The 12,568-nt window shown below is 55.6% G+C and overlaps 1 protein-coding gene across 2 annotated transcripts in view; it reads right to left on the reverse strand.

The window, feature by feature from the left end:
- Positions 1–211: 211 nt before the first annotated feature.
- WDR1 (WD repeat domain 1) overlaps positions 212–12,568 on the reverse strand; it is a 39,281-nt gene continuing 26,924 nt past the window's right edge. Inside the window, exons 5-12 of one of the 2 annotated variants that reach the window (XR_001006862.1) lie at positions 11,005–11,092; positions 9,605–9,761; positions 7,953–8,040; positions 4,715–4,825; positions 3,607–3,780; positions 3,157–3,301; positions 1,558–3,039; positions 212–1,369 (exon numbers count right to left, since the gene is read on the reverse strand). Coding sequence is in view for 1 of the 2 variants with exons in the window: in XM_011987818.1 (XP_011843208.1) it covers positions 1,263–1,369; positions 3,157–3,301; positions 3,607–3,780; positions 4,715–4,825; positions 7,953–8,040; positions 9,605–9,761; positions 11,005–11,092 (870 nt within the window). In the remaining variant the exon portion in view is untranslated. The remainder of the gene's footprint in view (positions 1,370–1,557; positions 3,040–3,156; positions 3,302–3,606; positions 3,781–4,714; positions 4,826–7,952; positions 8,041–9,604; positions 9,762–11,004; positions 11,093–12,568) is intronic. The other variant, XM_011987818.1, reaches the window with a different exon arrangement.

Here is a 12,568-nt window from a genome sequence, read left to right on the forward strand (position 1 = left end):
GCGGTACGGCTGGGAGCAGGAACTGAGGGTTCCAGCCCGTTCTCCGGGGCTTCCCTTCCACCACACGATGGATCTGACAATCCTGGGTTCCAAATATTTCCTGCCTGAGGCTGCAGGCTGGTAAGACCCCTAAAGCCATGAAAATCCCACAAAGGTTCCTCCCCACCCAGCCGCCCCACGTACCCCCATCACACAAAGTCAGTGATCCACATTGAAGAGAAAAGATATTTAATTATTTCTCAGGCTAATCTCTTAAAGCGCTCAGTGTTTTCACAAGTGCAAGGGGAGGGATTGTTCTCAGCCAACATTTACCAGTGATTCCGACACACGCAAAAACACTCCCAATCACGGTGCTTTATACTTACTTTTAATTTCTGCACTGAAAAAGAAAAGGAAGGTAAAAACGATGACAGATTAGTTTACAGTGACTTCATCTTTGTCCTTAAATTAACCTTTGCTCCTGAGAGCAGGAGAGAAAGACAGGGGAACATCAAAGCATGATGGTGAAACGGTGACCAGGACACCTCGGTCTGGCTAACAAGGGTTCTAAAAACCTGGACATGGTGCCGTCAACACACTAGTTTGTAAACACTGACAGGCAACAGTTAAGATACATTAAAAAAAAAAAAAAAAAAAGAAACCAAAACAACCCACAATTCCATTCTTAAAATCAAGCACAAAATCTGATAAGGAAACATATCCAGGGGTTGTGTCCCCCATCTGATCAGGAGGTGGCACTCTGAAGGCAGCCACACAGTGTGAGTCACACACTAGGGAGAGACAGACATCTGCTCAACACAGAATTCCGGCTTTGCTGAACTGCAATGCATATTCCCTCTTTTCACTAGTACAGAAATGTTCTGCAGGCAGGAACGTGAGCCCCCCGGCTCACTCACCTGTACAACCTCCCCTGACAGACAGTGAGAGCCACGGCGGGGCCAGGGGCTCTGTGTGCTTTGGAGGCTACTGCCTCTGGAATGTTCCGCATTCTCAAGGTTTGGTTGGGTTGTGGGTTTTAGTTACGCTCCACACATTGTTTAGGTGCTTGCTTTATTTTTCATGTGCAAACTGTTCCTGTCTAAAGCTTTCAGAAGAACGTGTACAGACACCCTGCAGAGACGAGGGTCATGACGGGGCCCTCCTGCCTCTTGCGGTGGGGCGGGGGCATGGGGGCGCGTCACAGAGAGAGAGAAAGGACATGTTCCGCTGCAGTTAAACGCTAGTCCCTGATTCGGTCCATCCAGAGGCGGGGGTGGGGCTCCTCAGTAGGTGATTGTCCACTCCTTGACAGAGGCGTCATGGGAGGTTGTGACCAGTGTGTGCTCGTCCAGCCAGGCCAGGCTGCTGACATGGTGCAGCCGGTGTGCATCTGGGAAGAAAGGGTGTGATTTAACGAAAAGCCAAACTTCTCTGCATCTATGTACATCTTGGACTAGGAAGATGGAACCACCTGGGCCCTCAAAAAAATGGCCACGATCATTGCAACTCAGGAGTCTGGCATGGTGGCAGTGGGGCTGAATTCTCTGCGTGGCACTCCTGAGCCCTGGGGCCGGGTACCTCTTTTTCATGTGCTGCAGGGTAATTAGCAGCATCCCTGGCTCCACCTACAGATACCAGAGGCTCCCTCTCTCCAAGTCTTGACAACCAAGTTCCAAGGGAGTGAAATAACAATGTCGTCTTCTCTATAAAAGCGATGACATGCAAACACACAAACAGCTACACCGTATCCATGCCCTATTAAAATGGGGCAGGCATGACAACCAGTAAGAGGCTGGAAAACACAGGACTGGGGGGGCCACTGACTTTCCCCTCTGTGACAGTCACACTGTGGGTGACCGGATTCGACTCCCCATCATCTTGCCTCCACCCACCCGAGATGCCAACAGTGAGACTGTGCGCTTATGGCTCCTCTGTGGTTGACTCTGCCCATGATGCCCAGGGAGGCTCCCAGCTGCAGGCAAGGGGGTTCCCACCAGCTCTCTGCTCCCCAGGTCCGGGAGGCCCCCAGCCTCTAGGTCTGCAGCCCCGCCTAGACAGGGTAAGATTCAGCCCCCACCCCACCTGGCACGGCACACACCCTGATGCAGGAAACCTTGGCCTGCGGGTGGCCCAGGAGCACCTTCAACCACCAAGCAGGACTTGGCTGTAACGCCAGGCTTTAGTGCTCTCTCCACATCGCCAGGCTCGCTCTTTTCCAGGTGCGGAACTCAACTATCTGTACGAGAGCCCGATGCCAAGGTCACTTCATGTTTGGTGGCCTGCGATCCCATAGTGGAGACACAGACCCCGACCTCCTACTCTCTATCCGACTAGCTCTTGCTGTTATTTTTTTCTGGATCCATTTCATTCATGAACTTGTTTGATTCTCACTATCAGACTGCCGACTGCCTTATAAACCAGGATGGACATTGAAACCTGCTTTGTGTCCCCTCCCTTCCAGACCGGGCTGCCTTCCCTCTTTGCCTGCCCCACACCTGAAGCCTGCAGCTGGGGAATGGGCTCTGGGGGTGGGCTAAGACATTTTTAAATAGGAAAGGACCCCATTAATGTTTAACACAAAAGGATGTCTTTAAGGAGAATGGATGAGGGGACTTGACCACACACTAGGAGGAGAGTGGTAGGGGGGCACTTGGGGAGGGGAGGGTTTGGACAACACAGATGATGCCTCCCCATACGTGCGCGGCCACGTGAGGACATCATAACCCCCACAGGGAGAAATGATGACATGCAGGACTAAATAAAAGTGACTGTTACAAATCATTTCACCTGTTTCCTTTTTAAATGTGGCTACCAGGAAATTTCAATGCTACATGAGGCTCACATTATACATTGGACGTGGCTGTCTTAGGGAGAGGGAGACCCTGGTTCCAGGTGGGATTTAAGGGGTGGGTGGGCGAAGTGAAGACGTCAAAAGTGAGACCTTCACTCAGCTCAGCAGGTGTCCTGTGCATGGGGCCCCCATGGTTCCTCAGTACAGCCAGCCGCGCAGCTGGTGTTTGCTGGAGGGAAGGAGACCCACACCTCTTCCAGGCCACCTGCCTAGAAGCACAGAGGCTACTTAGCCCTGGGGACCGCAGCCAGGGGACAGCCTGTGAAGTGGCCCGTGGAGTCCTGGACTATGGGTGGTCCCCGCCAAGGCCTGGGGGTGGAAGTCACCTTGGATCTTGACTCTGGTTTCCGGATCACTCAGGGTCCAAACATACACCATCATGTCCATGCCACCGGAGGCAAAGTGTTCATTGTCTGGGGACCAGGCCAGGCAGACGATTTTTGCATGGTGTCCATAAAAAACATTGTTCTCCTAATTGCAGGTTGAAAACAAGAGAGGCAGCAGGTCAGGTTCAGGCCACAGTTGCCTGTATCACCTCGCTTATCCCTCAAGGCGACAATGGGGACCCAGGTTTCTCAGGCGCTAACTCTATGCCAGCGACCCCTGCAAACCCACTGACTCCTCAGAAGCATGGCACGAGGCACCTGCTACTTGTCGAGGCAAAAAAGCTACAGCTCAGACAGGCTCAGCTCAAGGTGACCAAGTCACGGATATTAACCTCCCACTGCCAACTGCACCGCCCAGCACGGGGACAGAGAAGCCTGCCGCCCACTCACCGAGTAGCCGTCAGCAACGCTGAACACTGTGACCACCTTGCTGGCGTCACACACCGCGAGGAAGGCGCCATCGTGGGAGTAGGCCACATCGGTCACGGGGCCCTTCGCCTCCAGGAGCTTGCCCTCATCCTTCAGTGTGGTGCCCAGGATGGAGTACAGGCGGACGTTACCATCCTACAGCAGGGACAGAGAGGAAGTGAGCCACCCCCGAACACACACACCACACCCACCCTTTGTGAAGGGAGGGGTTGAGGGCTTCAGAAAATGTGCTATTCCCGCTGACTGCTGCTCCACTGGGCCCATGCCAGGCGCTGGGCACAGCTCTTCCTATGGATGGGCCTGAAACCTACACAGCTCTATGAAAACGGCTGTTGGTACCTCAGGGCACTGCTGGTCTCCTGAGGCCCTCAAGCTGGCTGGCAGAGGAAGCCACTCCATGCCCTGGTCACATCCGGCACCTGAAGGACCGGGCAGCAGGCAGACCCACCCGGCCCCTAGCACGGAGGGCACTGCCACGCCTGCTGCAGGACTGGGTTATCGGAGGGCTGCCCTCCAGGGCTGGGGAGGGGAAATGAGCTCTTCTACAAAGCACTCAGGACTTGGCCAGGCAGACTGTGACCGGGCCGCACACACAAATTCAAGGGCGCTGAGGCCGAACTCAAGGGAAATTGTGAAATGCCTGGTTAGTACTGCACCTGGAAGATGCTGGGAAGTTTCTGTCACTCTTCACTTAACCTATGAGCCGAGCCCAGGCCCAGGGGATGCCGTTCCTTCATTTCCTGACCTGCTACCCTCTTGTGCTCCCCCCACCACTCATGGGGCTGGCTCTGAGACCCAGCCGTCCCCTCCTCGGTACTCTCCTTACCTCACTGTCTAGTCTTGTGGGTACCCGGACAGTGAGGTGGGGGGAAGTGCCAAGGAAGGCAGGGGAAGGCTCCAGCTCTGGGTGGCAGGAGGTGGCTGGGCCCCAGAGCAAGTCCCTCGCCCCCAACGCCCCCATCCTTCCCCTGACCCCTTGCCTTCCCTGAGACAGCCCTGGTACTCAGGCTGTCCCCAAATCACCCAGATACCAAGGACAGAGAGCATGGGGGAGAGGAAAGCGCCTTACCGCACCCCCAACCGCCACCGTGTCCCCGCCGGGGTGCACTGCCACAACTTCGGGCTCATAGCCGGGGTTGTCGATGCTGAAGCACTTCCTCTGATCCTTCAGCAGGACAATCTGCGGCACACACAGGCAGCCAGTCAGGCGGTCCAGCCCTTCGGGACAAAGCCCTCAGTGGCAGGAGGGGCGCGTCCCTGTCAGGGCTCACTGGAGTTGGGTTTGGCTCCATCCCCAACCTCTTTGCAGGGCCACCTGGGGCTCTGAGCCACACCACCTGGACTCAGTCCCAGCCTTGTGACCCTCAGTCAGGTGGGACAGGAAACACACCTAACTGTGACCATCACTGTCATCACTACATTACTTCCACTGCAGTCACGACAGCACCACCTCTTGGAAAGTCAATTGGCCTCTGAACTTCAGTTCCTCCAGTCAATGAGGGAAATAAGTGCACTCCGCTGAACAGTGCTCCGAGGCGTCAGGAGGGCGGGAGCACCCAGGGCAACAAGGCCCCAAAGCAACAGTGCAAAAGTAGATGGCACGCGGGATTCTAGGTTCTGGCTTCTTAGAACAAAAGAAAGAAACAGAGTTCCTCAGCGCATGGTTCTCCCACAGCCCGGGAACAGGAGAACCTCGTGGCGCCCAGAAGACACAACACGGGCACCCAGCTGTGGAGCGTCCGCCTCTGACTCCAGCAGACTGGCAGTGGAGCCGGAACGCTCGAGTCTGCAGACTCTGCTCCCCAGTCAAGCATGACTCGCAGGGGTAGAAGGGCAGATGGCAGCACAGCACAGTGGCCGGGAGACCGGTGCCTACTCCCTGGGGCCAGGGTTGCTTCTCCTGATGCCCCAAGCCCACTGGGAAGCATGCACCCCTCATGGTGGCTGCCACTCCAGCCCGGCACTGCCTTTACTCCTGACCTGCTTGGCGAGAGGACAGAAGACCGTCCTTAGTGTGGGCTCAGCCATGCTGGTCAGCCCTCAGAACTGCCAGGGTGCCAAGTACTCAGGTGTCTGGGCTGCAGTGGGGACGCCCCCACGGCACAGTGCTGACCGGGCAGGGCTCCGAAGACTGACAGACCGAGGCCTGACCCCAGCACAGCTGCTTGCTGGATGAGGGGACAGCCCATAACCATCCTGGGCCTCAGCAGCCAGTGGTGCCTGGTTGTCATGAAGACAGGAGTCAATGTTTACAGTAAGAAAGGTACTAACAACAGTAAACAAAAACAGCAACAACCCCTGGGCATGTGCCAGTGTTCTGCTGTGAGTGTTCCAGCCCCACAAGGCAGGGATCCGGTTCCCCGTTTCGAGGAGAAAATGGGGTACAGTGCTTATGCTGCACACCCAAGGGTCCAGTTACCACAGGCTGAGTTGGGACTCGCCCAGAATCCAAGCCTCGGCACCCGCACTGGGCCTTTGCCTCTGGTACGTGCAGCAGACGCTGTGCAGCGGGACCTTCCTTCTTCTGTCTCCCCTTCTTGTCAATTCTTCCGGTTCTAACTTACTCAACTGCTCCCAGACAGAGTGGCCTTCATCTCTTGAGTTTTGCCTTTATCCCAGTGTGCCCCGACCCAAGCCACCAGCTGTCACGAAGGCAGGCAGCCTACGCCCCTACCCTCTAGGCTGTTTCTGCATGGATTGTGGGTGGATCGGGATGAATGGTAGCAGCGCCCTGAGTAAAATCTACTACTGAAGATGCACCTCTGTCATCTGCTTGGTTCTAGGGGTGGCCTTACCTACTCACAGGCGAAGAATGAAGGCCTAAGCATTTGCCTGAAGCTTTGTCTAACGTGAGACTTGAACATGGTTGTTTCCTGATCTAAAATCCCAGGCCCCTCCCAGTACCCTCCTAACCCTTTGACTGGTGACAGGGAGCTCTGCAGAAAATTCTGACGCAGAGCAGGGGTTCCAGATGCCCTGGGAGGACTGGGTGATTAACAGCAGATCAGACAGAAAATGCCTCACAAGGAGGTGAAGGGACCTGTAGCCTGTCCCCCACACAACACAACCCCACCGGGGACCTTTCTAACCTCTTGGGTGGCAGGCGCCTGCTGGGCCCATCTGAACATCCTCGTGGGATCCTTACTCTCAGCCTCAGGGGAAAGGACGGCCTAAGATGACCACGACTTTACAGATGAGGAAACCTGGGTCTGGAGACAGTGCACTCTGCCCTAGGCCTCATCCCCTCACCCACAAAGCCCCATGTGCAGACCCCTTGGCTGGGAAGAGCCCTGCTGTACAGAGATAGGCCACCTGCCGGCCTTCTAGAACTCCGCTTTGTAGCGTTTCCCCCAGGCCCCGAGGCACTCCGTGTGCGGATTCCCTTTGCACCTCCCCACCCCCACTGGCTGTCCAGGCTGTTTGCAATAATTACTTGGCAGGGATTTCTTATTATTTAGGACACAGAGAAATCCACTCTCCCTAAAGCAATTAAGTTCACAAGGCAAAGGAGGGCCGGAGGGTCCTGAAAGCAGCTTTCTTTAGCAGGGCTCGCCACTCACGCCAACAGGTGCCCCTTGCCTTCCCCGGTCTACATGCCAGCAAGCCTAGGCTTGCCAACAGATAATATCTTCTGCAGAGCAGAATTCTGCATAAAGTGGGTCAGGCTTGGGTCTCAGGTGGCTTTGGTCCAGATATTCCAAAGGTGTGCAGGTGGCCCCGCTGTCTGGGGTGAGACGCCAGGCTGGGGAGTCAGGTGTCACCCTTCTGCATGCGGGAAAGTACCAAGCCACTCTAGGCCTTAGCCTCCTCATCTGTAAAAGGAACTAAGATGGTGTGAGGAGCCTTACATGTACTTCCTCATAATCACCTCGATCTGTGAGTGCTGGGGATGGGAAACTAAGGCTCAGAGAGGGTGAGGTAAATGCTGGAAGTCACACAGCTACAACGCAGCAGGGCTGGGACGTATACAGGAGCAAAGGCAGGCCCACCTCAGAGTCTCTCATAGACCTTACAGGCTGACAGGCACGCAGAGTTGTCTGAGGCTTAGAGACAAATCTCAGCTCTGCCCTCTGACCAGCTGTGGCCTTGGACAACCAACTTATCCATTCTGTGCCTCCAATTCTTCATCTGTACAACTGACAGGATGGCGGTGAGGATTAACTATGTGAGATCCCTTAGTGCAGTGCAAATAAGCACTCAACCAAAACTCAGACTAGAGCAACTGTCAAACGGGACACGAGTCAAATTCAGCAAGCAGGCACCACACAGCTGCAGGCTCCGACCCAAACACTAAGCCAGGTCCCTACCTGCCCAATGCACACGACCACGGCGTATCCCCCGGGGCCGACAGCCACGCACTTTGGTTGAACATCAAGTTTCACAACTCCTTGTCCGCTGTTGGAGAGAAAGGAAGCACATTACTGCGACACTGCAGCAGCTCAGTGTAGGTATGCATACGTAGTTACTGTTAAACCACAGCAATCTTGCTCCTTAGGAGAAGGCAATTCTACTGCCATCTATACTGGAGAGACTTGCTAAAATAAGGGATGGTGGCAAAAAAAATGACCCATGACTCTGGTGCAGAGATTATAAATCATAATGGGGGCCCGGGTCGGGGGTGGGAAGGAGTGGTGGGAGGCAGTGAAGGGCATTGTTTATGCTCCTATTTATCTGTGGTAAGCCCTCATTACACCCAGATGTGGTTTTTGTCCCCGTGTTGGCTAAAGATGCTGGAGTTTACTGAGCACAGACAGAATTGAGCTCTGCTCCCCAAAATCGATGGGTAACTTTTAAGAATCCACTACCTTTAATGGGTGAAAATCATGTTATCTTTAGCCTTGGCCAATGCTACCAAAACTTGTCCTAGAAAGACTCAAACACACAAACTTCTTGAAAACTGAGATAATCAAGAGAATTTCTGTGTCACTGGGCCAAGTGTGGCATCCCCAAAGGCTCCACAGCAAGGTCACCAGGCCAAGGCTGGCTCTGTAAGGGCCTTGCCTTGGGTTATCTGGCCCAGGGAAGATCTTCATGGGATGTGTTAAAAGAGTGGGGTCACCACAGGGCAGTAGAAAGAGGACCAGGGCCCAGATGCCTGGGCTCTGGGGCCACTTCTGCCACTCATCGGAAGGCCTAATTTATCTACAGATGCCCAGTCCGCCAGGCAGGCAGGGTCTGTGCAACAAGGACAGCACACCTGCTAGGAGCTGCGTGCTGTATCCTGTGCCAGGCTCCCATCAACAGGCCCCAGCAGTCCCCACCTCTCAGGCAACACAACTTAGGCAGGACTACCGGGTCACAAAGAGGTCTACACAAGAAATGTAGGGCCAGAGGAGGGGTCAGACCTGGGCGTGGGGACACTGGATGTGCAGTGCCCTTGTCAGGGCCTGAAACATTTCCCTTTCAAGTCTCTCCAACTGCATTTAGGACTTCAGATCACTTGCAAACTGCTACTCTCCCAGCTCCGCTGACTGCCAATCAAAGGCCCAAGAGTAAAAACAAACAAGACATTGTCTTTTAACCAGATCACTGTGCCCATCTCACCCTTGAGCAGAAGGGGAATGCTGTCTTGTTCTCAGCACCTGCCCTGTGCCAGGCTCACCTAACCCACAACGGCCTGAGGCAGGCTCCACTGTACCCGCCTTTACTGATGAGGAAAGGGAGACAGGGAGAGACGGCAGCAGGTTCCTGAGGAACAGGGCTGTGATCTGCTGCCCCTGCTTCCAGGGCAGAGTCCACACCTGGCCATCGTCTGTGGGCAAGAGCATTACCCAGACCACCCGGATCTGTAACAGTGCTGGGCTCAGGGCCCAACAACAGGAGAACAATGCTGGGGACAGGGCGGGAGAGATGAAAGGAGCAGGTGAGGCATCCTCCAGAACAGGAACTGCTGGTGGCACAAGCCCTCCGCAGGGAGCTGAGGCTCATGTGGGACCCCTGCAGACTCGAGCACTCTCACCTGTAGTCCCGTAGCGTGAGGCTGGTGTACCGCACGGTGTCGTCCATGCTGCAGCTGATGAGCTGCCCCGACTCGTCCACGGTCATCCTGGACACCTGGTTCGTGTGGCCCTTCCCAGCGAAGGAGTCGTTCTCCCCTGTCTCTGAATCCCAGTAATGTAGGGCAGGGTTAAGGAAAAGCCCGGCTCCCGGGACTGCTGGGTGTTCTCCAGTGTGGCTTCAGTCCTAAGATTCTCCGTTTACATCAACAAATGAGAATCTCATTGCAAACGGATATAACCATTCCCCGCTGGGAAGCCGGCAGTGTCCACTGTTGACATGTTCTTGGGAAGGGATATCTGAAGTGTGGGTGCACCACACAGGGACTGGGATGAGGCAGAAAGGGAGCCATGCTGGAGGCTCACTGGGGACCAGAAAGCCGGGGAGACTCCAGCGTCGCCTCTGCCACTAGTTATCGGGCAGGCACAGCCCTCTACCCCCACATTTCTTTACGTTTTGGGGGCAGAGGGTGGCATGTCTGCCCTCCTCTCCCAGCACTGGGGGGACCTCCTTGGGTCCTGGACAGTCCCCCTGGGAGGTGCAGCACATGCAGACCAGCGCTGTCCACACAAAAGGCAGTCTCCAACACAGCACGGTGTTTGGGGGGTGCAGCAGGACAACGCACAGCAGGTGCCTTCATCAGCAATTTGTGTGGGCATCCCTGCCCAAGCACTCTGCAGATGGTGGCTCCAAGATTCAAGACAGCCCAGTGAGCAGGGTGTCACCAGCTCCAGGCCATGCAGGAAAAACACAACAGAAGCCCCCTTCATTGGGGAGAAATCAGGACTCATTTAAAGAAACCAAGACAAGGACTTACAAGGGGGACACAAACACCTCCAGGGAACATCACCGAAGGGCCACAAAGCACCTCGCAGGAGCTCCAGCCCTGGCTCTGCAGACCACAGGCTGCGTGACTCTGGGGAGGGCACGTCAGCTCTCTGGGCTCCAGTTTTCCTATTTTTAAAACAAGGGGACCCAACGTAAGGGTGTCCAGGTGCTTGTGAATTCTAGGAATCAAGAATCCCACCGTGTGGAGTAGGGCCAAGGTTGGCGCCAGCTGCCATTGGCAGGGAGAGTGGCAGCCCAAGCTCAGGGCCGTTAAGCCACTCTCTCAGGGTTGCATGACAAGAAGGGACTAACCAGGTCGGAGCCGCCTGTGGCTTTTCCTCAGCCTAAGCCCTGGAGCTGCCAAGGCCCCATGTGCAGACAGGCCACCCTCTAGAAGCCACACTGGTCAGAAGAGTCTGTGGCTGTGGCTGCAGCTGGAGCCACCTGGCTGGCCTGGCCTCTGGCACCGTGGGAACAGGAAATTCCCCTCTAGAGCCAGCGACTCTGGAGCCAGCTCTGTGAGTCAAAGGATATTAATGTGTCCGTCGTGGCTTCCAGAGTAAATGTAGGACTTGCCGCCGTTTTTATGCACCGTCAGACACTGGATGGATTTACTGTGGCCCTGTGGAGGAGATGCACTGGGCGGGTAAGCTGAGGACACACCGCCCTGCCCTCTGCCACCCACTTTCTACCAGCGAAGCTTCTGGGTAATAGAGGGGGCAGATGCCCCTCAACCCATGGCAGTGCAGATGTTCTGAGGCCCCAGTAGCCCCAGCTGCCTGAATGCATGGCCCACAAGCCCTAAGAAACCTTTCCAAAGCTACCCAGTCACCTACAGACCCTGCCCTTCATTCCCTTCCAAGGTACCTAACCCAGACCTGGGCCCAGATCTGCATCTGACCAAGGCCCAGCACCTGAGCACCTAACGTGTGCAGACATGTGGCCTGCACCCAGCTGACTAGCACCCGTCAGGGTGGAAGCCGCAAGGGGGTCAGTCCAGGAGGCCTCTGATGGCCACACTCACTTCAGGCCCTGGTTTGTGAGGTTTCTTCTCTCTCCCTGCCCAGGAGTGCTGGCCCTGCTGAGGGCAGGGGTCTCTTTGACCACTGTAAAAGCCCAAGGCTGTCTGTGAATGCTGACGCTCCTACTCTGACCTCCCTGACTGCTACAGTGGAGGGCACACAAGGCTGGTCTACAACCAGACAGCTGCTTCCAGAGGGAGGCGTTTAGCGTTCCGTATCTAATCCTGGGACAAAAATAACTGCTGGGGTGCAGGCTCCTCATGCCTCTCCCCTGCAGAGGGAGGCCGGCTCCTGGCTGGCCCCTCTCCTCTGAGCTCAGGGATTTTCCGCAGGAATTCTTGATCTCTGTGGTATGCCACATGTTGCCACAATATGGCATGGATCTTTGGAGGCAGGTCTCCTTGGAGACAGGTACACAAGAGTTACCACTGGGACTGGAGGATGGGCAACGAATGCAGCTACTTCCATCTTTTTCACAAAGATGTGGGGAAAAATCATCACATGCCCCAGTAAGAGATGCTGAGCTGGGCTGCCTCCTTCCAATGTGGCGTCCTACCAGTCCCGCTCCTTACCGTGTGGACCTCACACCAGCACAGCCCTCACCAGCAGGGCTCAGGCCCACCTTACTGCCGAATCAGAACGTGCACTCGGCAAGAGGCCAGGAGACTTGTGTGCATGCTCAACGCCTGGAACTCACAAGACACACTCCCAGCCCTCAATGCCTGGAACTCACAAGACACACTCCCAGCCCTGCCCAGATGCCCACAGGTGTTCCTTCTGGAGACCTCCCTGTAAACTGAGTGCCTCTGGGGCGTCAGCAGCCAGCGCTTTTTAGAGCTCCCAGGTGGTTCTAACATGCAGCCTGGGCTGAGACGGGCTGCTCAACCCCACTGCAGCCCAGATCAGCACAGAACACCAGCACCGGCATGACTCACACAGGTGTGGCATTTGAGAGTTGGGACGTGGGGATTTTGATAACTGGCCCTTGGGGTTTTTTTGGTGGAAGGGTGGGATGCTGGTTGCTTTTTTGGGACATGAGTTTAGCCACGGTGGCAGGCCAGGTGCACCGGCCCCAG

Source organism: Mandrillus leucophaeus, unplaced genomic scaffold (genome assembly GCF_000951045.1).
Source record: "Mandrillus leucophaeus isolate KB7577 unplaced genomic scaffold, Mleu.le_1.0 Scaffold317, whole genome shotgun sequence".
NCBI classification, from domain to species: domain Eukaryota; kingdom Metazoa; phylum Chordata; class Mammalia; order Primates; family Cercopithecidae; genus Mandrillus; species Mandrillus leucophaeus.